Raw genomic sequence first — 27718 nt, 5'->3', positions numbered from 1 at the left:
TAAATATTTGAAAAATAGGAGATCTGTATAAGAACAACAACCTAAAGCCACTTGATGAATTAAGCTTTTCCTATTCATTAAGGAACAGCTTTTAAATAACCCATACTGTACTTGCAACACACTTTGTTAGATATTGACAGTTCAAATATTATGCTCTGTGAGTGCAGGATGAGTCTCTGTGAATGCCTCGCTATTCATTACTTGAAACTGGAGCACTCAAGCTTACCAAGGTCTGACTCTTCTCTAAATCTTCATTTCTAATCTCAAAAAATCACTGAATACCATCAGTCTTAGAAATTGGAAAGAGATCTGCAAATGAAGTCCCAGATATCAAGCCATTGCTCAACAAAGGATCCTGGCGCTCTTGTAAGCCTATTAAAACAAGACACAAACTCTCTCACTGTCAATTTGAAGTTGTGTTTATAGATTGTTGAAAAAAGGACTCTTCATAGCCAGTCCAGATGTAAAAAACAGGATAATCCATATGATACTGACCTGCCCAGAACTAAAACTTCAATGAATAGTTAGATGCACAGATGAAAAATAATTAAAAAAACAGTTAGATGTATATTAAACATACATTTTCAAATATAACTATTGCTAAGAACCATATATATAACATTTTCACAGAATCAGTAAAACCTACCTACAGGCTCTCCTCGCACACAGAATTAAATGTACCTCCTTGAGAAGATAACCTATAAACTAAGAGGCGGTTCACATCTGTTTGGTAAAACATGGACACCCTGCTTACAACGTATCTAATCTCATGATATCATATTAACACCTTAGACAGAGATGCAAAAAATTCAAAATGATAATAATTTACACCAGGTCTCTCTCCCTCTCCCCTGTAATTTCACTGATAGGAGCACAGATAATGCAATATATATGAAGGCTCTGGCATAGAAAAATAATTTCCCAAAATACATAAAGCATGCTTATGCATTTTGGTAGTAAAAAAAAAAATAAAACTTGTATTTTTATGGTTTATTACAGTAGCCATGGAATGCTGGTAACTTCATTGTAGCAACTCCTGGTCACTGATTAGTCAGCATCTGAAGTTACTTCACTAAGTCAGCATTTTCAGATACTATCCTTCACAATTACTGTACATTCAGATGCATACAGTACAAGAACAGCAGGGGGTCTGTTTGGTAAATTTCTACAATCTTCTTTCCACAGACCTGATTTTAATGGTATTTCTCCATCTGCAGGAAAGACCTCACCTCAGCCCCTCAACACAGACTGCCCCCTTCCCAAAAGAAAAACTGGATCTGGAAAATTTAACGTGTACATTCATTTATCTAGGAGGGCTCAGAGAAGACACCTCCGCTTGGGTAGATCAGACTTGCATACGAACTGCAGACACACTCATCCCCTGTGGAAAGTCACCTTCTCTTCCAGGGATGAGACCAGTCCATTTCTCACCTGGAAAGTGAACACCAAAACACGTTTGAAATGATCACCCCACAACACGTGAGATGCCCAGGGAGGAACCCCACCCCTTTCTAGGAGGCTGGGTTCATTTTGTGACCAGGAATTAGGCTAACTGTGGGTGCACACTGGGTGAGCACAGTGGTTACTACCGCAACTCAGGAAAATGCAGAGACAGCACAAATGCTCGATCCTAAAGCTACACGGATGCATTGGGTGTTGCATTCACCAACTAGGTAAATGACATTACTCAACAGAAAGATTGTAGTTATGCAGAATACAAAAGCAGCAGACTCGAAGAATTCTTCTAAGAATAACACAGTGGAAATGATCGCTAAACATTATTTAGCTTAAAATATTCAATGTGTGACATATGAGCGAAACAATTAAAAGTATGGGGAAAATATAGCTGGACATGTTCCTGACATCTTAATAATGTGATTTTTTTTGTGGTTGAAGGCAAATATCTGGGATGAAGAAAAAAAGGCAAGCAAAAAAAAAGAGAAGCATATTTCCATGAAACCAAAAACAAAATATTGAAACTAACAATAACTTACAAACCTTATGATTAAATGTTACACATCTAAACAGACATGTACATATTAGCCTAGAAAAACAATAACCAAAATAGTAACGTGTATTAAAATTGTACTGGTGATAAAATGGATTTTACTAAAGGACAGATAGAGAAAACTTGAGAGAAACAGGCTTTTAACATTAGGAAATTCCCCAGAGTCAGATCGTCACTCTTCGTCGCAGTTGTCACCACAAAAAAAAAACATTTGCATCTGCAGCAGGAAAGCCAACTATTATTAATGTGTACTCTTATTTGGATATTAAATGACATTACATATTCCTCCTTCTAGTGTTTTGCAGAGATGCGTTCCTTGCAGGCCAGATCAAATTACTTTGGTCTCACCCCAAGTTTGAATTTAAATGCAGTACACTGCCCTGGAATCAAGAAGACACTTTAACAGAGGATTTTAGCCAAGAAAGCATTAAAGCAATTCAAAGCCTGGAAGACACAGTCACCTTGAATAAAACATCACAGCAACTTCAACTACTATTAACTGCAGTAAAACACAAACACCAGGGTTCCATTCAATGCAATGTAAGTAGACCTTGGGTGAAACTCTCATAAAACCAAAAGAACACTCAGCTATGGAGTTTTGCCTGCTTGCACAAAAGAAAGACAATGCTTGACGATGTGGAGTCAACTCTTCCTATTCAGCCCTCTCTCTCCTTCTGCAGAGCGATATATTAATACATTAAGCACACTATGTACGTTGGTCCAATTACATTACTGGGATTTGAGGACTGGGTAAAAAGAAAACAAATATTTTGTTCTAGCTTATTATGATTTGACAGAATTGGCGAAAACAAAGGCCAAGCAGGCAGACCGCAAACAGTGCTGAAGGGCACACCGGGTCACTCTAGAAAAAGCTACAGCACAGAAGGCATGTCTAGGATTCCCATACAACATATGCTTAAGGGGGTACAATAACACCAGAAACTACTGTACTCCCTTTACTGTTGCGAATGGGCATTTTATCTCGGCGTTAAATAACAAAAAGCAAATTAGGAACTTAAATTTCATAACAGCCAATTCACCTTGGCACAGGATCCCAAAATACCAGTCAATGCTTTTGTATGACTGGATTTTTGGGACTGCAAAAAAATGCACAATATAATTATTGGTTTAAGTCCCTATAACGTCCCATATTACACACATGTAATATTCCAAATTAAAGTCTTAAAATGGTAGACCACGAATACAGCTTAAAGCATCCTTGCTCAAAATAAATATAATTCCTGACAGTTTTAGCCTAAATGTGGTTAGGGAGGCTGCATGGTTCATTTTATTCAAATGCAGGCTTGAACTGCACAGGCATGCATGTGTGTTATACAAAAATCAACACAGCATTAAGAACGCAAGCAATTTACATGCTAGGAAAAATGTGAACTACAAAGGCAAGCAATTTTAAAAGAATGCAAGTTATCTGGAGCCAGTGCATATATCCTTTCAATGAAAACCCTTATAATGAGGGTGGTGCATACTAATAAGTATGGATTTCATTAACAAGCTCTTTACTAAAGCAATTTCTTTAATCGCCTCTTCATTATTCCAAATTACAGCTTCTTCTAACCAAAATGAAGTATTTTAAGAATCTCTTTTATAGCATGCATTAGGCTGGCTTTGGAAATATCATATAGCATTTCTTTGACACCAACTCTCTCAGAAATTTCAAACCACTGTAAATGAGTAATTACATTTTACGTGTGTGGTACACACCAGTTTTTTTTCTCTAGCTTTTGTCAAAACACACGTCCAAAAAAAAAAACAACCTAAGCCAAGTCAAGGAGCAGCTATTTTTCAGTTTCACGGATGTTATCGCGCATCGACGGCGGCAATTTAGCACGTCTCGATATTTTGGCAGCAGTTTTTTTTTTTTTATTCAAAGCACAGGTGAATTGGGGAGAGGAGGGGGACTTCCGCGACTCCTGCATTACAACATGCGTGCCTGAGAGGTGCGAGTCGCACAAGGAGCCTCAGTTCTGCCTAAGACATTGAAGTAATGTGAAGCGGAGTGGGCGCCTGGAGACAGGGAGCCCTTTCTTCCCGCGAGCCACCTGCACAAGCAGATTCTGTGCTGCAGAGAGATCCCAGAGGAGAGCGTTTGTGTGGGCAGAGCAGAGCGGCTCTCTAAAGGCCCTTTCACCAGCACCTTCCGCGCGGCCTCCCGCTCGCCCTCCCTGCTCGCCTCTTCCTCAAGAGGCTGAGCTGACCATCAGAAACGCGGTGCCTCTCTTTCTCCTGATCCGCCCTGACATATGGGGAAAGCACAAGAGGGAGTCATCGGAAGCTGTGGCAAAGAGAACATTTCTTCAGCATCCCTCGTTCGTGGCTACCAGCTTTGTCCCACATGAGTACAGTAATGCTGGGCTCCATAAAAGTAACAAGTCTCTGTCTGTTGGATGCCCTGTATTACTCAAGCATGTAATAAACAACAAAAAGGAATCGGCTCCCTTCTGAAACACAGCACTCCTCACGAGGCGTTCTGTTAATGCAGAGCAAGGCCTGAAACACAATTCAAAAGTTTCGGAGTCTAAGCGAATCAACTAGAGACCTATTCCATCGTTATCTTCCTGATGCGGGGAGCACGACCTTTGGCTTTCTGGGATACTTCTTCACTTTCACAGAAGTTACAAGGCCAAAGAAAATAAAATAAACTGAAATCAGCCTTTGCCACATTTAGTTGTTGGTAGCGACTTGAGGTTCTTTTTACGAGATGGGCTTTTCCCAAGAGACTGCTGCCCTTAACAGTTCTTTTTTTCCCTCCTCAAGTCGGCACAGACAACACAAGATTTGCTCCTCTAGGAATGAAACGGTGTTTGCCGAAGATGAGAGGTGCCGACCCTGTTCTCTGGTCGCATTCCTTCACAAAGAACTTCGCTTTCCCACCCACAGATTCTGAATCTTCAGCCTGACCTGATCACCCTGAACCGGCTCCTCGTACAAACGAGAAGAAGACTTACTACAGATAGGTTGAGTTCTTGGTATCTTTATTTTCAAAGCTACGCATCACAGATTCTTACATACAGCACCGTGTTTTCAAGGTCCAGGTTTACAGGAGGAAACAAAATCACTGCAATTTATCAGCCTATATGAAGAATCATATAATTATTTGTAAAATTATGAACCGGGGTTTCACAATTTCTAACCATACGGATATCTTTTGTTTCTGTGACCCACGATATAAAGTAAACAAATATCTTGACTATTTCTGAGAAAAGCAAAATGCAACAAAATCTTTCAAGGTGAGAAAGCTGAGCAGTTATTCTATTAATCAGTATGAAAGCTGCATGGACAACCTGCATACCTCAACAAATGGACCCGTTTGTTTAAAAAAAAAATTAAATACTAAGAAAACTGAAAAAATTAAACACTTTTGGACATTCTAGAACCTGCAAGCTCTCGCTAAATCCAGACGGGAAAAATCTGGCTGGTATGGTCACAAACTAGTGTACCTACTAGTTAGATCATAATTGAGCTACGTTAGGAATGTGGTTCATCTGGATGCTCGTAAAACAAGGGAATTTCTCACTGACCTCTCCTTCGCATGAGCAATCAGAAGCACGTATTATAAAAAAAGTGGGGAGAAGAACAGCACCGCCAATCCCAATTTTCTTTTGTCCTCTCACAAAGTACACTGGGGAATACACTGTAAACACATTGTGCACAGCCACCCCATACAAAACAGAGCGACAAAAGTATTTCACATCCATGAAAATGCCCTGCCGTGATGAAAAAGCTCGTGAAACACAGGGGCTCAGTGCGAAATCCAGCAACATCAAAACACTGAAGTGTCACCAGCCGGCCCACGACGAGAGGGGATGGATAAGCAGACAAAGGCGCTTCACTGCCGTTCTTCGGCGGAGGCAGCGCCACGGGCATGGTGGGCACGGTGAAGCCGTCGCTGGCTGACCACACAATGGAACAGGGCTGTCTGTGGGAGATCCCAATCAGGGAGCCGGCACATAAAGCCATCCCTCACAGGCCTACTGTCAGCACTGCGCGCCCTCTCTCACAATCCCAACATTATACAGTAGCACAGAGAACAAGAGTTCAAGCACCCCAGGCAGTTCAGATAACCAGTCAGGACTTTTTTTTTTCTACCCCCGTTTGCATTTGGCAATTCTCCGCAGTGGAGAGAAAAGACTGGAAGTAAAACAAAAGAGGCTGTTTCGAGGAGGCAGTCATCACTACCCTCTGTGATCTCTGCCCAGAAAGAATAAAAGGGGGTTTGGTGCAGAAAACGCAGGGGGTGCAAAGACGCCACAGTCTGCCTGGCAACAATGCCAATTGTCTTCCCCTGCTTGGTAGCCATTCATGTGACCAGCGACGAAGGAAGTCCATTGGTCTTCTGTCGCTTGTCTCAAAGAGACGCCATCCCAGACAGAGGAATTCTTCCACTGCTTCCGAGCCTTCTCTGGCCAGATTCCACCAGCACAGCTGTCTAATAAATAAGTAATCTTGAACGAGGATGTGCCGGCCGGCCGGCCGGCCAGCCAGCTGACTGCTGGGGCGAATGGAACAAACCCTAGGCCTCGCCTGGCTGGACAAGCATGGTGCATCTTGGGAAAAGGCAGTCAGACATACAGAGGAGGGCCGGAACAGGAGCAAGGGGTCAGCTTTGTTTTTCTGGGTGCTTTTTTTCCCCCGACAGAACTATCACACCTCATACCAAGCCGGACCAAACGAAGTAAACAAAGGTTGACGGTATAAACCAACTGTAATAAAAAAAAACTTGCAACCTAGTTTAGTAATGAAACTTGGTTTTTCGGTAAATGGCCTTTTTTTCAGCTATTTCTGTATTTCCGCATAGCAGCAGCAGCTTAAACTCAAACTGTTCCTAAGTAGTCACAGGTTTTACAAACCAATTTGTCTAATAGCTGTTGCTATTAGAAGAACCTAAATTATCAGATTAATCAGGAACTTAATTCTGCAGTTTTTAGGCACTCACAGCACGTGGGGTTTCTAATCTAATGGTCACACAATTAAAACGCTTCCATACAAGGATGGTTTTAAAGTGAATGGATTAAATTATTAAACTTATAATGTAGACCATGCCATTCTTCAATAATGTTACTAACGGTGACACAAGCAACAAGAAAAACTGAAGAGCTGCTTCCTAATTCACTTGGGTTTCTGCATCTGAAATTGTGTTGTCAGAAAAGGTTTAAGAACTACTCATATGACTGGCATTGCTGCCAGGAACTGCTACTTTGTAACTATGAGCTGTGTTTATTTAAAGTTTTATTATTTACATTCTCAGGAAGAGGACAATCACTACGTGGCACCTTCCACTAAACCAGAAACAGGTTTAACCTAATGACTGAATGCTGTGAATGATAAAGCTATTAGCACCTTCAATGTTACATGCTTCAAGGAGTGCAATTCTTAAATTGTCCATATATTTTCATTGCAAAATTGCATAAGATGAATTTCAAGACAACCTGAAAAATAAAGAACAAACCAGTTAAGATGCTCTGAAAGTTTCTGTGGCCTGTAGTCTACTTTAAGTCCAGATGCAGCAGAGTTTCCATGGAGACTAACGTAGACAGACAAATGCTGTAGCAAAGCTACCAGACGGGTTAAGCCTAAAGGTATTTGCTTTTGCAAACTGCATTGCTAATGACATGCAGGTCAAATTTTTTCTGCTAACAGTTGTGCAAATATGAGGTACAAGTTCACAGATAAAGGAGCCTTCCTGCTTATATTTAATTCCTAAAATACAGGATTGCTAAACCACAAAGAAAAAACAAGTTCAGCGAGGGAGTTTTAAAGAGGAGAAAAAAAATCAATGGGGTAGGGAAAAAATCGCGCTGCCATAGAGCTCTAACTAGATTAGACTGGAGTTGTGTTCAATAGGTTATGACTCCGCGTGGAGCATTCACTCTCAACATTGAAACACATACCAATCAGTCAAGAGCACAATCTTAAAATAGTGCAGAAGGCTTTTTTCTTATTAAATTCTGATGGAAATAAAAAAAGACATGGGCCTAAAACAGCACTCTCTCATTCCCTTTTTTAGACAGGTCATGAATAAACACGGTTTAGAATGTAGAACTACAGTATTAACGCATCTTCTCGATGTATTTCATGTTTTCAGGCAAAATTTAATACTTCACAGCAGTGTTTGTAAGAGCGCTTTTAAGAGCGATGAACACGAAACTGTTGGCTCTGTTCTACCTCTGAGCTCGAGTACACCCTAGCTGAGCTCGTGGAATGACAGGCAAACCCCTATCAGCAACACTTCTGACACCTGATGATCCGGCAAATCAGTCTGGCACTGCACCAGAGACAGGTGCGCTGGATTCGGAAGCCGGGCTGATGCTCCAAAAGCTTCTAACATCAAGAGGATCAGCGCCAGGAATATTCTGTTGACTACGCTCATTCCTTGCTGTACTGTTATTGCACCTAAGCTCTATAGGAAGCTTAGGAAGGGACTCGCTTCATCCACCACAAAAGGACAGTCCCCACTTGAGTGACGGACGGCAGCCACGAGGCACCAGCAGCCCCACTACACAGCAGGTCAGCTGGAGGGGTGAAAAACTTTCAGCAGCTGAATTAAGGTAGAAAGCCTGAGAAATGTATCCAGGACTCCAGAGTTAGGTTAGGTCCAAAGCAGTTGCCCTGCTCTTTTCAACAGCGCATGAGATCTTTAATGACCAAGCAGCGCGTTTGGAAGTTGCATCCAAAGGACGACACCTCGTCCAGCAGTGCCCCCAGTCACCACACTGAAGAACAGTCAGAGAGGACCGTCACCTGGTTTTCCTTGGTGGGGTCCCAGCCCAGTACTGACCAGGCCAGGCCAGGCCTCGCTTAACTGCCAACATCTGCCAACAAGGATTTGCAATCGCTTTTTAGGAGCATTTGCAAATGCAGACAACCACTTCTCTCCCTCAGGCAAACCGCAGATGTTTCTTTTGCCCTATACCGGTTTAATATGCAAACAAGCAGCACTAAATAAAAATACAAAAAGATATTCCCCCAGCAGACAGAAAAGATATTTCCATGTAGTTTAACCTCATTACCATTCTGGATCTTACTAAGCTGTTTAAACAAGACAGGATCGTTAAGTTAATAAGGCAGAATAGCACTGGTCCTCACCTGAGCAACAGCAGATGACTATCAAAACAAATCACTTTGCAACACAATTAAGTGCCACTTCTGGGTTAAACATTACAAAATGAAAATGACAAGAAACCCAGATCCGTGCTGCTGCAAAGTAAATCGGGAAAATACCGGTCATGTGTTTTAAAATGTGACAAAGGACAAAGCCGTATAAAACGTTAAGGAGGGTGAGCGAGATTCTCGGGGTGTGGCCATTTTCTGCCACACCAGGTTCCGACGAGCGGCGGGCCCCTGGAGAGGCTCCAGGGCTTCGGAAGCTTGAAAAGTGAACAACTGGTAAGTCAACTTTATTCCGGAGAGCAGTGTCTGTGAATAATTACCAACGCAGACAGTGACAGTCTGCATTTCCGTACAACAGTGTGCGCGAAAGGCGCTGCAGCTCTGAACCTGGATTCAATTTGATTATACAGAGTATTCCGAGTGGTAACATGAACCCGTTCAAGCAATTACATTACTTTTTTTCTACACTCTAGTAAATGCTTTCAAATGTGTACAAATCCATGTTGTCTGTAGCCTAGCACTAAACACAATACACTGCTTTATCAGACGTCAAGCCACTGTAAATCACTTAGGAACTTACAGCAGGATTAGATTTCAAAACAAATACATATTTAGGGATCTGTAATTTATGCCTCTTCTCCCGGTGCAAGCAAATAGTTTTGATTTTCTGTTTTGCCTTTGCACATAATGCAACAGCCTTCAGATAATCTCAAAGAAAACAGAAGGCACTGGGTTTCGCTTTATGAACCTAAAACACACACTCCTGAGGAGAGGACGTTGAGCCTATTAAAATTCCAAATCACAATCTGCATACAGCACTACCAAAGACATGCTTGTCATGCTGTGCATTAAAAACCAAAACTTTCAAAACTGCTTTGACAAAAGCCCACACCTGGCTGAATTTTCTAAATGCTCATATTCTCAGGTGTTACCAAAAAAAAAAAGGCAGAAATTAGCTTCCAACCATCACTCTAAAGACTAAAACGGATCATTTACGGACTGGCAACAGTAGCGTTCTTGCTCTACGAGCACTCAACTATTCCTTAACGTGTTTTTCCTAGTGTCGGTGCAACTTTTAAATGTGACTTTGGAGAAGTCCCCCTGCTTGTGTGTGTGAGCACAAAGGGAAGGGTGCTGACAGGAGGAGGAGGAGGCCGCTTGGCTGCTCGTAGCTAAGCAATCCAAGGACGCCATCATGAAACAGGTCAGGGCTGTCGGGGGGTCCCGACTCCCTCATCCCTCTGGGAGCAGCCCTGTGCTGCACCGCAGTCGTTCTTCACGCAGGCTGGCTCGTAATCTCTGAATGACCCTGGGGTCAGGCAACTTCCCCTCTCTGTGCCTCAGCGGCAGCCAGCTGGAAAACTAGGTACCAACAGCCCCAGACATACCACCTTGCTCTCAGAAAATAAAACAGATAAACAGCCCTCAGGTTAATGATCTTTTCCCTTACACTGTGTGGGACGGTGCTTATCGGAAGGGGCAAGGATCAATTGCTGATCTCTTGGATACAGCTCTTTTCCAAGGGTTTTTAAGAGTACGCAAGCTCAAACATGATGAATGGCAGAAAGAGACACTGCCACTCCTGCCCACCTCCTTAATTCCATTTAATTGCTACCCTAATTTGTTCTGACAATTTAAGGTCGCCTGTACTCCTAATCTTACAAGCAAAGGCAAAAATATTACTAAACATTCTTTAACAAATACATAAATGTAGAAAACCCAAATGAGAGGATACACAGACTTCCTCAATAAAACAATTAAGATTTTAAACCACTGCTGTGCGGAGTCTTATACTGAAGGTCTGAATTTTGGGGGAAAAAAAAAAAAGAAGAAAAACAGGTTGGGCTTCTGTGAAAGTAAACAAAAGCTGCCTGTGCCATGGGCGAATCAATGCGAGAGGTCTGCAATCCTTGAATTAGCACAGCACAAATAAGACAATCAGCATTGCTTAAAGGTTTCAAAAGCAGGGGCCTCTTGGGGCGCCCCAACTTCCCCGACTGTTTTTGGATCTTTGAGAAGTAATCAGAGGATGCAAAGTCGATCCAAACCAGCCCGAGCCCCCCACCCCACACTGCCCACCACGGGGAGGCCTGCTAATTTGTCCACATCACTGTCAGCAAACAAGGGAAAGTAATGACTGCAGCCAGACCATATCAAACAGAAGCCACAATTGCTCCCGAGGGGCGCCTGCACTCCACTGGGGTGGAAAGTCAAGGCGGTGGCCACCCTCTCAGCTATCACCGCGGAAGAAAGGGAGGAACCTGCGCCGAGGGCGAACAAAGGAAAGGTCAAGCGGCTGGCGGCCGCTCTCCCGACCCGCGCAGCTGGGGGGCTCGCGGAGCCTCAGGTAGGCGGCCGGGCCCCGGTCTGGACGTGGGCTGCCATCGATTTGTTTTCACAAATCTGTTTTGGTCAATTAAACTTCACACGACACACACCGCATCACTTTGCAGGGGTCCTGACACGAGGGCCAGAAGCTAAGTCTGGTCTCATAAAACAAGGCTCTTAACATGGCAGAACAAATTAGAGGTAATCCATCCGAGCCGAAGAGATGTCAGGACCATATAATGTTATTCACAGCCCGGAGACGTGGACGAGGGGAGAAAGCACCTAATTCGATGCATGTTGTTTTTCTGAAATTCGGAATATTTTGGTTATAAGGCTGTGACAGACCCACTGTATTACACCACAGCCGTTCAAAGAGCGCAGGACACTAACCAAACAATGGCCCCACAAATCTCCTTAAAAATGTTTATTTAAGGAAAGGAGAAAGACACTACTGTTAAGTGTCAAGAGTCGTAAACAGACATCAGATCAGTGTAATGATTTCTTGATACTTCTTACCTAAATTTGCAGATTATTTTAGTGCTTTCCATAGTTTAGACGTTTGAATTCAAAACAGAAGGTATTTAAAAATACGTGTTGAACAAATAAGCTTAAAAAATGTGCAGAATCAGACATCTTGCTTTCCTTTTATTTTTAATGCTGCTTCACTCATTTGGATTTCGAGAAACTGTACAATGGTTATTTTTTTACCATAAACAATCAGTTTCAAGAAACCAAGAAATGTATCATTGACTATGTTCTCAAAAGATTTACATTCCAAAGAGATCCACCAGAAAAAAACAATTCAGTAAATGTGGGATTCAAATAATGCAGTAAAAAGGTAATCATTTCATTCGGTTTCTGTCAAAACTAATTACTTTCTCATAGTAAATCAATTTTTTCTCAAACAGGAAACAAGTTGTATCAGGATGGCTGACTAATTTTCTTTTACGCGTTTTTAACATCTTCACGAGCCTTAACCTCGCATGAAAGATCTCCCCAGCTGGAATTCAAAATTTCATAAAATCAGATTAGGACAAAGTGGAGTCCAGTGACCACAGTGTGCTGCTAAAGACATGTGCTATAGTATTAGGCTATTATACATAACTATCTCAGACTCTTACACTGCCACCAAACTGCACTTCTATCATACACCAAGTGTTAAAATAACTTTACAAAGCTTTTAAGAGTAGACAGCCACTAAAGCACCCCATCTGTACATGAAAGCACATTTCTTTTGACACAATTAAAACTTGTCACGTTTCTCCACTGAACACAAATCTGTCTCACGAGTTTCAGCTCCATACAAGGAGACACCGGGACTTATTTTCATGCATCTGCATGCTGTAGGCAAACTATGTGGATCCTGCTGTAGTGGTTCTGAATTATGAAATGAATCTGGGGTAGAGAGCGAGCTTTCTGCAGGTTCTAACCTGATCTCCGAGGCAGCAAAAAAGAGTGAATGAGAAAAAAATTACATTTTTCTCCACAGGCTGTGTAACACACCATGTATAGGCTGCAAATTTGTCATTTCTTTAAAACTGCTTAAACATGCTGGAAATTACCGTGAATGTACTTTATTTAATAAGTGCTACTACAATAATTGTAAGTTTGCAGAAATTTCAACAAATGTATGGTGGTTTAGGAGTATTTAAAAAACTTCACTATAAAGGGTCAGGCGTGCTAAACACAGTAACATCATACAATTCTGTGAAAAGGAGAAAAGACTGCACACCCCACATTCTGTAAAGGGCACAAAAAACCATTTGTCCACAACTGTATTTAATCAAGTTAAGAGTTGAGCAGGGAAATCTCCTGTAGGCTTGCCAAAAGACAAATGGGAGTTATTTCATTGTTTTAGGAGTCAAAAGATCAAGACAATACACGAAAATATACATAAGGGAAAAGCACAGTTATGTCTGACTGTCCTTTTCTTGTAATGAGAATCAGGCCACTTTGTTCTCTTACTACATTATTTTGTGTTTCTAATTTTTCTCTTACGGTACTGTAAAGAGAGAGAAAAAACCCCAGAGCTGCTCATGTTCCCGTTCTGGCGCGGACTACGAGGCGGTGCCAGATTTCTCGAGAGCTGCCACAGCCTCTAAATCCAGCACAGCTGCACATGTCCGCCGCCCCCTCCCCTCTCCCCAGCTCCCACCGTGGGTCTTATTCTTCCACCGGTGCCAACTTCTGCATGGGGACAGAACCCCACTCCCATCCCATCCACTATTCCCACAGCCAGGAGCTCGCTCAAAACCCCTTTCCACAAGGGTGGAGAGCAGCGCGGCTTTGTTGGGGACACTACACCCAATTTTAGGCGCTATTTCATGCACTTCTTCATGTGCTGGACTTGGAAAACTATAAACGCATAGGAAAGTTACACCTATGATCCATCTTCTTAAGATATAAATGGGAAGAATTCAACCACAAGTATCCAGCGCTGTCCCGAGACTGAGTGAAACCTGCCTGAGTTTAAGGGGCGGGAAAGGCTGGGGGTGCCCCTGGTCTCATTTTCCACCAGTTTCACCTTTAGGGGCGCTCGGTCCTGAAGACTGACCTCAGCCACCGGATCTACTGCCACAGGCTGCAGGTACAGCTATCATTAGACATCAATACATTAAGAAAGTCTGCATGTACTCCCACACGAAGGACGCCCTAGCTGAAACAGCAAATAAATATAATAAGTGTCTTTTATACACTCCAAATACTGCACTTTCTTACCCCTGAAAATGGGAGTGCACAAAAGCTACGACAATAATGTTATTAATAGTTATCACTAAATAATCTTCCGTGTTTTAATTATTCCTGGCACACTGAAGTATTTTTATTTACACAAAACGATAAATATATAATGAAGCAATAAAAATGCGAACATGCTAGTAGCACCAAAACCTTTCATCAAATTTCGGATTACATCTTTGACAAATTTCTAACACAATTTAGATAAAAAAATTGTGTTATATTTAAAAAACATTTAAATATAAACCTGCCTCTTGATATTCCTTATTTTTCCATTTCTCTAGCAAGGGCAAATAAAACTTAGCTGGATTTCCGCATTTTGGCCAACAGAAGACCGAACAGGCAGGTTAACAAAGGCCTGCGAAAGAGGCAGAAGGTTTTGCTGTGGGCTTGAGTTTTTGTGGTAAAAAGGAAAACAGCGAGCTGATAAAAGACTTCGCCTCGTAAGCCCCGCATTTTTTACGTCGGTGACCCATCTTCGTTTTTATTTGTTCTCAAGAGGTGGTGTTGCATTTTGTGCGTTTCCGTTTTTTCTAATTGCAGCCACACAAAGCGCAGCGGCTCCCGTTCTGCGACTGGCAGAAACTTTCCTGTGTGCCCACTGCATTGCGGATGCCAACCAACGAATCAAAGGCATGCTGCAAGTAGACAAAGAGGGGTTTGATGCCAACCTCCGTACCACTAACAACCATTACTGGCATCAAGCGGTTTCCCTGCTTCTCTCCTGGCACTTCACAAACAAAATGGCGCCGCTCAGCGCGTTTGCACAATGTGGCTGCATTGTCCTGAGATGGGCACTAGGCAGATGAATGCTAAGCCTTTTCTTTTTGTTGGTGTTTACTTGTTTGGTTCCCCAGCCAATAGTGAAGTGCTTATTCATAAAGTATTAACATAAAACTGCAGAATACCAATCCGCGGTGGCCGTCAACGCACAGACTAGGGCTCTCGTGCCATTTTAAAGATACCTGTCCAAGGAGGAACGCTAAAAAAGCAATTCGAATTCCTAAGCTCCGGACGCATAGGTAGTGCATAATTAAATAAGATGAAAAGAACTGAGCCATTTGTTTGACAAACAGCTGCACAAATAGTAACACAAACTACATTTCAAACATTCGGGGAGGAGAGGTGTGTGTGACCAAACGATAGTAGTTATGAGAAAATCAGATTCCATGGCGCTGACTTAGAAATTCAGTATCTACAGAATGGAATTTCTCACCTTCACATACTGCCTGCTGTGGTTCACAGAGGACAAGCTCAAGTACCGAGAAGACCAAACGCAGAATTTTCCTCATCCACCCTGGAACACCGTAACCTCAGGACATTATTTTATTTTTGTTTAAAAAAGCAGCTAGGTTTAACAGAAACATCAAGCAGTAAAGCAGAAATATGGGACATAATTATACAGTATATGAATGCTACAGTTTCTACGTCTGCCTAGACCTCGGCAGAAGGAGATGTTCAAGGGTTCAAAAAAAAACAATCAGTGAAGCATTAGAAAACACAGGGGCCATCGCATCAGTGTCAGATATACTGTAAGCACACGCAGAATTTTTAACAAAGCCACAATAACTTTAACTAAAATTTCTCTGAAATAATAGAAAATAAACATGCTCTACACTAAAAGAGCCTCTGCAGACAGACAAGAGGACAAGGAGATTCTGCTGTATGTAAAAAGATATAGATTTATACCAAACAGATTTAAGACTGCAATGCGGATTCCAACCAACGAATCAGCAGAATCCTACAACGAGACAAAGAGGGTCTGATGCCAACCTTGGTGCCAGTGGCAACCATTATTGTCACTTCACAATCCCTTCTGCTTTCCCCTGGCACTTCACAAACACAAAATGGACGTTCACAGTTTAGTGGTCACGGGCTTTTTTTTTTGCAGTTATTTGCTACCCAGTCTGTCTTCCACAAGTAATTTAGGATAAGTTTTTTTTAAAGCATAAGCATTCCAATTACAGAACATCTATTTGAGAAGAGGGGGGATTTCAACTTCACAGCTTTGTCAATTTAGATTGTACTTGCAACTTGAATAAATAAGATGGCTATGTTCAAATTCGTTGTTCACAAATTAGCTTTCAGAAAATATGAACGCCAAAGCTATTTAAAATCTACATTAAATAATGAGTTGTTCTTTCTCCAGAGGCATTTAAAAATGAAAAGCAGAATTACAAATTTGGTTTTTCCTTGTGTGTGCACAAAATTATACAATCTCTCCGATCAGAAAAGTGATTTCAAGAAATTCAATCATAACCATTTCTATTTTACTAAAATATATTTTCAACCCTAAGTAATTCCAATTTAATCGTTATTTTTCTTGCTATGTTAACACCCCAACTATGGTTTTAGAATTCTCGTGATATTATTCATGAAATGCTTATTATTTATGAAAAAGACATGAATACTGCTTTTTCAATTACGTTTTTGGTTTTCAACAATAAAGATTATTTTGCTTATGCAAAATATTTTGAAGGCAACATTTATTTTAATGATTGTGCAGAAACAGTACAAATATTTTTATTTAGATTTGCTTTTTCCATTGCTCAGCTGTTATCAAAGGACACATCATCGAGTTTTTAAAACAGGTTCCCCTTGGACCCGTCTTTCGATAAAGTATTAATTATGAAAGGAAAACATCAACTGATTAATTAAAAAAATGAGAGATTCTCATTTTGAGAAACTACAAGGGCAACGAAGAAGTTGATTTACTTTTAGATTTGTATAGCATGATATCACATACAGTATGTGATCTTAAGAAAATGTGAGCCTCTTTTTTATCTGAGAAAGTCATTTAAATTGTAGCACATAGAAACGGCCTTTTTTCCACCCAGCAATGCACTCTAGAGTGCTCAGGCTTGGTGCTGATGGCTAGTTTCACCATTCTTCAATCTGACGTAACGCACATGTAGCCTTCCTATGGTAATCAAATTTTACTATTTAAATATGACTGAACAAAAAAACTGCAATTTCAATAACAATTCATCCAATCAAGATATCATACACCTTCCACCACTTCCTCTGAAAGGTAAAGAAAAACAGGTATGAAATCGTAATGGCGGATAATTTATTTTTTTCCCCAGTGCTTTACATTAGCAGAACTGCTACACATTAGGAGGTAAAGAATTGAGATTTCAGGAGGTTCTCATGCACGCATTACCAGAGATCTGGAGGACACCATTTCTGACAAACACCCTGATTTCAGGTCAAAGTTCAAGAGTGTACAACATTTTAAGTTTGAGATTCAAGGAAGCAATTTCTTTTTCAGTCCCAAAACAGCACTCCCTTACTATACTATACTCTATGAAAGAAACGTCCTGCTGAAATGGATTAGTAAATTCATTATATTTAAGAGGTTTATGTACACAATGCAGCCAGAAGAATGCATTTGTGCTTCTGAAATCCTAAAATCAAAAGCAGTATGATGTGGTCCTTTTTGTTCATCTCAAACCATTTTTGAAATAAACACTCTTAACATTTTTGTGACTGCTCCTTGTTAAATCCAAATTGCTTTCAAAATGAGAACCTAAGTCACAAAAGTTCAGTACCACTACACATCCACCAGAACTGTTTTGACAATTCAGTGATTACTGTTCCTACCTGTACTGAATTTTTTATAATTCCCTAGGTTTCAAGTGGAAATTTATCTTTCAGTAAGTGTATAAGAAGATAAGATAGGGGGAACAGTGTGTGTCGGCTCATGTATGCTTCAGTGATTGAAGCTGTAAATAAAAAGGCTTATTTTTGTGGTTTCAGGTTCTAGGTTTGACTTTAATCTTCTGTGTTTTAATTGTTCATGAAGTAAAAACTGAGAGAGACTTGGCTAACTTCCCACTCTTGTTTTACTTGACATTCTGTGGTACTGGAGACACCAGCGTTGCACAGCATTATTTCACTCCCTGGGTTTGAAAACAGGATTCTTACTAGCAAAGCACAGACGTGCCAGGTCAGTCTCCCAGCCTGCTTCGCACACCTACCTTGGTCCTGGACATAGTAAGCCAGAAACAAGTCCAGCTCCTTGACCGATACTGTTATGTGGTGTGGCTGGACACAAAGTGCTGGATTTGTGCAATGTGGGGATTTGACGAGCCTCTCTCCATCCGTACTTTCCAAAGGGATGCCCTTGAAGAGGATGACCATGACCAGGTCGAGGCGCCAGACTTTGTCGGCCTGCCTGAGGCAGTCGATCCTGCGGATCTTTCCCTTCTGGTCAGGGTTGGAGAGCACGCAGCAGGGATGTTTCTTCCCCGTAACACTGAGCACAAAATCCTCCCGGTACTCTTGGCGGATGTCTTTGCGAAGCTTGGCCAGCAGCCTGGACGCCCACTTCTGTTTGATCTCGGGCTTTTCGCCGAGCAGTTCGTCCTTGACCGCGCGCTCCTCATCCTTCGACATCCGCTTCTCGTGCTTCTTGAAGTACTTGCGCTTTCGGGCTTGGAGGTTGAACCACGTGTAGGCGATCGCACGGACATGTGGAAGAAGTGCCTCGATGAAAGGATGAAACTCATCCTGCAGTCAGAGAGGAAAGAGCACAAGAAGAGGGGGGGGAAGTTAACAACAGGAACAACCGTGAAGCAGAAGTGACCTTCTGGCAAGCAGTTACTGTCCAATTAACCCATCACCGTCTCCGCCAAAAGGAAACAATACTGATCATGTACAACACTGAGGGATGGCGAAACGTCCTAGAAAACACCAAAGACAGAGGCGTGCGATACGAGTTAGAACACAATTACAAATTTCACTGGTTAAGGGTCGTGGTTTAACTAGAGAAGGCATTTTTATCCACGATATACCAACGCGTGAATCAAACGCCTGTTCGTTACATTTCTCTCTGCCACCCGTCATCCCCTTTGCGTTCACATTTCACTGCCACGAACATCAAAAGACCACTTGGCCGCACAACTGAGCTGCCACCGCTAGCTCCATTTGACTACCATCTCAGAGAAGGCTGCAGCAGCTGAACCTGGGCAACCTCAGTGGAAGGGCTGAGAGAGCCTGCAAGCGGATGCCACAGTTCGCTCCCTTCTGCCTGTGCCACAGCAGCACAGAGCCTACAGATTCAGCAACGCCACGCTGTTCCCGCTCCGGGAGCATGTTCTCAGCAAGAGCCTGCTGGTGGCACACGGAGCATGCGCTCTCGTCCGCCGGCCATTCTTCTTATCAACCCGTCCTACATTCCTGCACAGTAGCAGCACCGCTCTGGTAACCAGAGCACGCGGGCTCCGACAAGGGACCGTGGCCAAAAACCCGCGCAGAACACGCTGCACAAAATGTAAAATGTCCCCTCCTTACACACACCTCCTCCCGGCAGGGAATATTTACCTTTGCCTTTAAAGACACTTCCCTTGACGGAGGAGGAGTGAAAAGGGAGATGAAGAGAGAAGCAAAAACTTTACGCTCCGCAGACAAAGCCGCTCTGCCCGCAGTTTTTTAAGTTGGGATTTGAGGTCCCATAGAGTCAGTTAATTTGCTAGCTGATCACAAGTGCATGGCAATTATTCTAACCCCCTTGAAAATCAATCCAAAACAGACAATGAAAATGGCAACTTGGCACAGAATTTGCATTCTTTGTTGCTCTGCATGCTGTGACAAAGGTGACATTAAAAGTACGCTGCTGAACAGCGACTCATAGAATCGACACCTTTTCTTTTTTTACAGTGCACATATACATTCAGTTTCAGTGCCCAAAGTCAGACCTGTTACATTGCATTGGACCATTAGTGTTTGCTAGTTTAACAGCCAGAACATTTTTATGATAAGCGCCTTTTCTCCTTTCTGTATAAAACAACGCTCTGCATGTCCGATGTTACTGTAAAACTTCATAATCACAAAAAACATTACTGAATGCCAAATTATTTTTTTGCACTGAAATCTAAAGCAATACATTTTAAGACTTAACAGAGCTTATTCTGTAACAGAAGGACCAATGCAAAGATCAGATGGCAGATTTTAGCAAATCAAATCTTTTTTTATGTGCAACAAAACTCAATTGCACAAATATACATAAAGTTTTTTAAATATTTATGAGACATTAATGTCAGTGTTCTGTGTTTTTGCACATAAATAACAGCAATAACAGAAATGATAGCACTGTGCCCTCCTTAATTTTTTTTGATCCAGGCATTTCATTCCTAAACAGATACTTAAATAAGCACTACAGACCTATTGTCTGCCTATTAGTATATGGCATGCGTTTGAAATTGGGCACCAGATTAAATAACCAGCATTTCTGTGGTGCGCCTGACTTTTAACAGAAACGTTAGTAATTGTGTTGATCTAAATAGGCCACTGTAAGGGTTAAACCACAGATTGTGCTTTCTGTGGGAAGGCAGCAGTGCTTTGGGTAACCACAGCAAGTAATACATTCCCTATCTGTATTTCTGACAGCAGAGAAGTCAGCACTGCATGAAACAACTGTGAAAGCTTTACTTTGGAAATATATATATATAAGGAAGTAATTAGTAATTACCCATATATACACACACAGACTCACTGCGTCAACTGAAAGTAAACTGAGTCTAATAAACCACCTTGATTTGACATTAAACATTTTTTCCAAACGGAGACTGACAATAAAAATATTGTTGCAATACAAAAAAACTTGCAACAAACTTTGAAAATGTATTTAATGCGTGAGCCTCGATTTCCTAATTGCTTACTTCCAAAACCAAGTCAGTTGTAAAAAAAAAGGCAGAGGTTAATTCTGTACAAGCACAGTACAAACACACCGAGAACTTCCTTAGGTAAATGAACATTTTAAGCTAGATTTGCACTTTCATTGCCAGTAACATTAATGACTACCAAATGTATTTTCATAAAATTTACAGGATTGAAAACCAATGGGCAAAAAAATCATTTACCATTTTAAAAATACCAAAATCTCAACATTTAAATTTACAACACAATAACAATTTCAAAATCCTCAGCTGTGCTGGTAAAAAATGCCAACGGGTTCTAAATACCAAACTACTAAATCTAGCTGATGGGATATCTAAAAAACTCATACAAACAGCATGTGAAGTAGAGAAAAGAAAAGGTTACGTCTCATGTGGTCCTAGATTCCCATCTGCGACTGAAAAATAGTATATAAATACCAGAACTAATTACAAATAGTGTTCTACACAGTGGATATTGGTTTTAAAAGGCTTCTGAAGAGCTTAACCATATTAATGCCGAAAATCTTTTATCAATAACTTATTTTAACAGGCTTGTTTTCAAAGCCTCTCTGATCATTTTCATTTATCAGTGTGGAACCACTCCCTGCTAGTGATCTATGATACTGTCCACTTTTAATAGCAGATTTCATAAACACTCTTGTATATTTCATAATCATATTTCTAGCCTACAAAAACAAGCCAGATTAATTTAACAATGGAAACGTTAAATTGTAGAACAATCATTCTGATGATGCCAGCAGTTCAATTCTGATCAAAAACCCACTACTTTTACCACACCAATGTGATTTATTACATTCTAAATACCTGCTTAATAAATTTAATTTTCACGCTTACGGATAAACCGTTTATTACCTAGTTTACAAAATTGTGCCACAGCCTTATAATGTCCCCTTACATAAAATAAACCATATCTCAGTCAATCACCTTCTGATGCCAAACAAAATATAAACAGTAAAATTGTGTCAGCCAAAAAGCTAGGGGACTCTGTCCAACCACTGAATCAACCTTATCATCGTTTGCATCTTCATTCACAATTTACGAGTGCCTCCCCTTCAGTATTTAAAATTCCAGTGGTTTTGTTGTGTAAAAGCCCGTTTTAAAAGGTTCTTTTTAAAAGAGCTTCAGGTGCTCAGCTACTTCAACGTTGGTAAACGACCATTTATTTTCTCTCTCCCTCAATAAACGCAGTGGATATTCTCATCCAATTCGTTCCAGATAAATTATCCTTGCGTTGTAATAAATCCTGACAAATAAAATGCGCACTAGTTCATTGAATACAGCTTTATCATGACCGACTTTACACGCTGTACCGCCAACCATTAATCTGACTAGTTTGCTGTAATGAAGCAATGTTTTGGTTCTTGAATTCTAGAAGAAAAAACTCTTTGTTAAAAGTATCGCTTTTAATATATAAATAAAATCAGCATAGAATGCATTAAGCACCAAAAAGCATGATATGCTTGGATAAAACCTGTATGTGTTGATGCAATTGTACTTGCACACAACCAAGCACACAAATGTAATACATAAAGTTTAGCAGGTTTTCCCCCTTTTCTGGACACCATGAGAAAAAGGACATGCAGAAGAGCCTAATTGCCACCAAATTCTGCATATTCAGGTCAAACCCAAAATAGTGAATATTTTTTCTCGACCTTCAGCTCGAATGAAAAAAAAAACAGAAATTCTTTACAGAGCGCAATTTATCATATATTCGGCATTGTATTAAGTTTTGCTTTCTTTCGGTACTTACCAGAGTGCCGTGCCCGTTTCAGTAATTTATTTTTAAAGCAAAGTTACTTTCAAAATATTTTTTTAAACTTCGCTGAGCAGGTCAGACACTGCACGAGGAGCACTGTTTACCGCGGTTTAAGCACAGAGCAACAACAAATGTTATCAGATAATTCAGTAACAATTACAAAGAAATATACCTGCGTTAGACAAATTGGAGAATACATCATGTCCTTGCTTAACGAAAGCTACTTCACTTGGCTACAAAACTCCCTCTGAATATCAGGTGGATTGATTTTATCGATTCATTCTACCGTGCTGGACTGTGTTCACAGTCTTTTTTAAAAACACTTGTTTAAAAATTAAAAACTTATCTCACGGTGACCAACAGCTTTGCAGAACCAGGACTTCTCATTTAGCCATTGAGCTGCGTGATGGAACGATACTTTTTTATTCTTATTCTGGACGAACTTCATAACCTCCGGTTAACATCCAAGACGATCCCGAATTGGACCAAAAAAATAAAAAATAATAATCGCCACCGCAATTTGAAATAAAAAATAATTTTCAAAATCTCTCACAAATGTAATATGAAAAGTTGAAGGCGCCAAATTTCTGATCCCGTGTTTACTTTTCAAACTTGATATAATATCGACCGGCTACACCCTCTAGTCTGCTCGATCCCAACAAATCAGTCTCAAGATTTTTTTTTCATTTAATTACAGTCATACTCCTCCTCTTCCAGCAAGCGCATTCCATTTTCACCAGCCCACTTTCCCTGCTATTGCAGAAACCACAGCATAAAAAACGATTTTTCCCCCCTTTCTCTGAGAGAGGTATGATTTTTTATGAGCGGAAGGTTTTAGACCAGCCCCCCAGCTCGCACAGAAATGAAATGGAAAATTCCCTCCTGCTCCTCGGAGCTCTGAGGCCTTTCCTCTGCCTGCTTGCGAACTTGAACTTCCAGCACTTTCAATACTGTACCAACGGGCATTCGCGGGGCTAAAGCTATTGCCGGACAGCATGAGCGCGTTGTTTTTATTTCATATTTCGGTTCTGGTTTTGAATTTCCTTGGGCTTAAACACGAATCGCAGCTACAAGTTAGGCGGCCGCGTTTGTGCTGACATGTTTGCAGTGCAGCGAATACCTTTGCCCTCACGAAAGTCAGGCGAACAACGCATTCCGACGATAGCTCAATTTAATAACTTTCCTCATACTTATTGTGTAACACACTTTTCACATTTACACTCATTCTGATTGAGCAATAAAATGCCAGCGCTGTGACTGTCCTGCGCGGCCCTAAACATTAAAGTACACGAAAATTAGCTCTGCCTAAACTTGAACCCGTTTCACAAAATCCCAAGAGGAATGTTCCTAGTTTCGTTCAAGCAGCTCGAAAATGGTTATAAGCTTCAACGAGTTGCAGATCAGTGCTTCAATAATCACCTAATATTTATTTAATGTTTATAACATCGTGTGCGTTTAAAAATATAATCTTCACTCGCAATGAATAGCCTAGATAAAAAAACGACTACATGCTTGGGCGTAAAAACTGCCTAAACAGCGGTGCGAATAGGCTTCACAACTTGCATTGCACTTAAGACCACATTTAAAACTATTTTAGCAACAACCTTACAGTAAAGTATAGCTACAGCCAACAATAATTACAGTATACAAGTGCGCTGACCACATGCCAACCCTCGCATACCTCATTGCCAATATTTAATTGCAGGTAGTTCTTTACTCTTGCAATCATGCATAAAGATGTTTGCTGAAAAAGAAATCCTTCCATTTCCAAACCATTTCAGGAACTCGTGCAGCCAAACATTAACTGAAAACCCTCTGTGAAAATAAATAAACATTGATGCAATCTTTTATTTTTTAGAACCAAACCACGTCACGCGAACAGTCAAATTTTTAGCAACATACTGCGGTCACTCGAAACGGGTTCAACACACCGGAATAATTTATGAAATCGGACCTTACAGCCAAAAAGCAAAGGAGAACACGGAATAATAGAGCAGAAGCTACCGTGAAGAATTATCACACAAAACACTGAACTCCAGAGCTGGAGTGGTTTAAATCAGTACACACCATTCCAAAATTTGAATATTGTTAAGAAACGCTAGGTAATATACTAGTGAATCCTAGTAAATCACACTAACACAGCACTTACGGTTTTACTGAAATGATCACATTTGGATATGTCACTATCCCACGCTTATCGAGTCATATATTTAATAGTACTCTGTGCCCGAGACTCAAAAATACTGTAAGATTAAGGAAAACAAGTGCTATCTTAAATTCTGTTTAAATCTGTACGTACTTTCCATGCCGGGAAAATGTCTAGCTAGTGTACGTAAACGTCATGCTTTCACCGGCGCAAAAATGAACGATTCATATTTTAATGTGCTTTGATTGTATTGCCTTTATAAAGGCGCTATATACTGTAGATGTTTATTACAGAATGAATTTATTAGATTATACTTAGTTACATACAGTCTTAAACCCAAAAAATAAATATATTCAATGTGTAACACCACCAGAAGTAAAAGAACGTGAAAAACAGGCTTCAAACGGCAAGATATTTAAATAAGTTGTTGTAATTTTTTTTAAAAAGCAATAATCAACCTTTTGAAATAAGGCAATTACAAGTTTCACAGCAAAGTTAAATGACAGCACCTAACATAATTTAAAATTTAGTTTAAATCCTGACATTCCCACACAGGAGATATATTTGGTACTTGTTTCAGGACGAGTGTGACAAGTAATAGGTTTTTAACATAAATGAGCCAAATTAATATTTTATTTGCGGGAGAAAGCAACTCTTAACATTACAGATGCCTGGCAAAGTGACTGCCGTTTTGTGTCTTGCCAGTTCCCAAGTCATGTACATTTAGTACAAAAGGATTTATGCCCCGAAGTAATATGTTGTTATTTTTGGCGCCTTTTTAAAACAGCTTCGCAGTACTGTAAAACTTCGAGAGATCATTCCAGTCTCGTCTCAAGTTCAATTGCGGTCCTGAAAGGAGGAGGAGAAGACGGCCCTGTTCGCGGGACTAATAATAATTCACATCACGCCACATCGGCATCTTGTGTCAAAGTCGAATCTGCCTTCCCCACCCCCTCGCCCTGCGAGCTGCCAAGTGTTCACACACTGCGCTCAACCACAACTTTATGGAAGACATCTCGCCTGCATTTTAATAGAGCGAGGCTGGGAGAGGGGGGGGGGGAACGGCGACAAAACCGTGCTGTTTTTTAGAAAAAAAAATCCGAAACAGACCGAGCATTTCTGGACGGGAAAGACAAACGCGCCGCAAAACCGCATGCACCTCAGACCGTAAAAAAATACATTTGGGAGAAAAAAAAATCACATCGGTCACTACCACCACGGGATTTAACAATGACAACGTTCATTTGCGTTCCAGTGGCATTTCTTTGTCGATATTTCCCAGTATACCGCTACTTTTTAGGGCAATGTAACGTTTTCTGAAAATCTGAATAACAAGCAACGATAAAACTTGCCAGGGTATCCATGGCATCGCTACAGAATCCAGCTGAAGTTCACTGCCAGAAAAAAAAAGTTAACGCAGGAAATGTGCCAAGTTCAGCACTTTTTGGACTCTAGCAGCGCCGCCGACTCCTGACATATTATTACTGTGACCTACATACAAAAGCTGCCAATAACAAAACATAAACAATCGAAAATCTACTGCAGTTTTCGCATGTGCAGAACGTGTGCAGCTCTCACTCCTGTTTCAAATACGCACGGAGGTGATTTTTTTTTCAGGAGAAAAGCAACTCAAATTGCAATACAGTAACAGCTGCAAATCATTAGTAGTACTAGATTAGTAAATTAGCAGTATATTCCATGAGCACGTACCATTGCACTGTATTGCATGAATTAAACGGGGATCCTGGATTCTGGGTGAAACAGAAGCCGGCACCTTCACATTTCTCAAGTTCAAATAATGTGTTTTCTCTGTTTTTCTTTTTTTCCCACCTAGAAATGCTTTTAAAACAACACCGGAAGAGAATTCTTGGCAGAAAGGCGGCAAAGTCAAAGTCAAGGCAGTGAGCACTTCGTTGTTTTTTTTTCCCCTAATCTTCCTTCCTCTTTCTGTTAGAGTTTGGAGAGGTTTTTTGGTTGTTGAGTTGAACGCGATCCAGAAGAGGCTGAGTTTCTGGAACTGGGCAGGTCTGCGCCTTTTCTTTCTCTGGCTGTCGTCGCTGCTGCTAGCAGGAGACACGGGGAGCTGCGCACTTGGACGGGGTTCCTCCTCTCTCATTGGTCGGAGCCGAGGCGGCCCTCAGCCCCTCTGTGCCTTCAGCCTCTCACTTCCGCTTGGCGGGCGCAGTGGGTGTATTTGCATATTCGCCGAGTCCCGAGCCTATGGAAAGCAGCGCTGGCCGAGACTGAAACGTGCTGCGCCGGACAGGTCAAAGCAGAGCACCCCTTGAGCATTTCCTTGCGCTGTTAGCCAAAAGACATGAGCTGGGAATTACGCGGGGGCAGTCGTCTTTATTCCAAATGAGCAGATAGCAGTTTGAAAACACGAAGCCCCCATTTAATACGCGACCAAAATAGAACCCTTAAAAGTTTTCTTTTCTGTATCTGACCGCACATGTGTAAAATCAATCTGATCCGCGTTGGCAATTGAATGCTAATAGCGACATTTCTTTTAACTGCATCTGCGTCTCAAATATATATATATATGTGTGTGTGTACGTCAGAAGAGCGACTGTATGAACGCGTCGATGTTTTTAAAGAAAAGATCAAATGAGAAAGAATGTTCATTTTCATATGACAGTACAGTCTGCCTTGACATTTGTGTAGAATGATCTGTGCCAAGTGTCACTTAATATGTATCGTTTGGAACTATAAAGGTTTTATAGTTATCTACTGGTTATTGCTTTATTAGGAAAATGGCTAAGGGCGCCTTCTGTTAAGGAACTTTTATTTCTCGCGATAAAGGTTAACTATATTCTGTTGTCTATGGCTATTATCATGCACTGACCTGGTCTGAGTGACCTGAGCCCTCGTCGCCTTCAGACCTGCCGAGAGGTCTATGCCCACTATGCAGTATGCGCACAGCTGGCAAAGAAAAG

At 41.1% G+C, this 27718-nt stretch overlaps 1 protein-coding gene across 14 annotated transcripts in view; it reads right to left on the bottom strand.

The window, feature by feature from the left end:
• The window catches only part of LOC148840986 (nuclear factor 1 B-type), a 126115-nt gene extending 99277 nt beyond the window's left edge, over nucleotides 1-26838 (bottom strand). For 7 of the 14 annotated variants that reach the window (XM_088905154.1, XM_088905924.1, XM_088905910.1 and 4 more), the window contains exons 1-2: nucleotides 22809-23294; nucleotides 18181-18712 (exon numbers count right to left, since the gene is read on the bottom strand). In XM_088905154.1, the coding sequence (XP_088761280.1) occupies nucleotides 18181-18712; nucleotides 22809-22838 (562 nt within the window). In that variant the 5' untranslated portion in view covers nucleotides 22839-23294. Of the gene's footprint in view, nucleotides 1-18180; nucleotides 18713-22808; nucleotides 23297-26492 lie in introns of those variants that run through there. The other 7 variants (XM_088905323.1, XM_088905917.1, XM_088905410.1 and 4 more) reach the window with 3 other exon arrangements.
• Between the last annotated feature and the right edge of the window lie 880 nt (nucleotides 26839-27718).

The sequence above is a fragment of the Atractosteus spatula genome, chromosome 1, assembly GCF_055471065.1.
Source record: "Atractosteus spatula isolate fAtrSpa1 chromosome 1, fAtrSpa1.hap1, whole genome shotgun sequence".
In the NCBI taxonomy this organism is placed as follows: Eukaryota; Metazoa; Chordata; class Actinopteri; order Semionotiformes; family Lepisosteidae; genus Atractosteus; species Atractosteus spatula.
The sequence above is the reverse complement of the archived record's forward strand: the minus strand, read 5'-3'. Positions and strand labels throughout refer to the sequence as shown.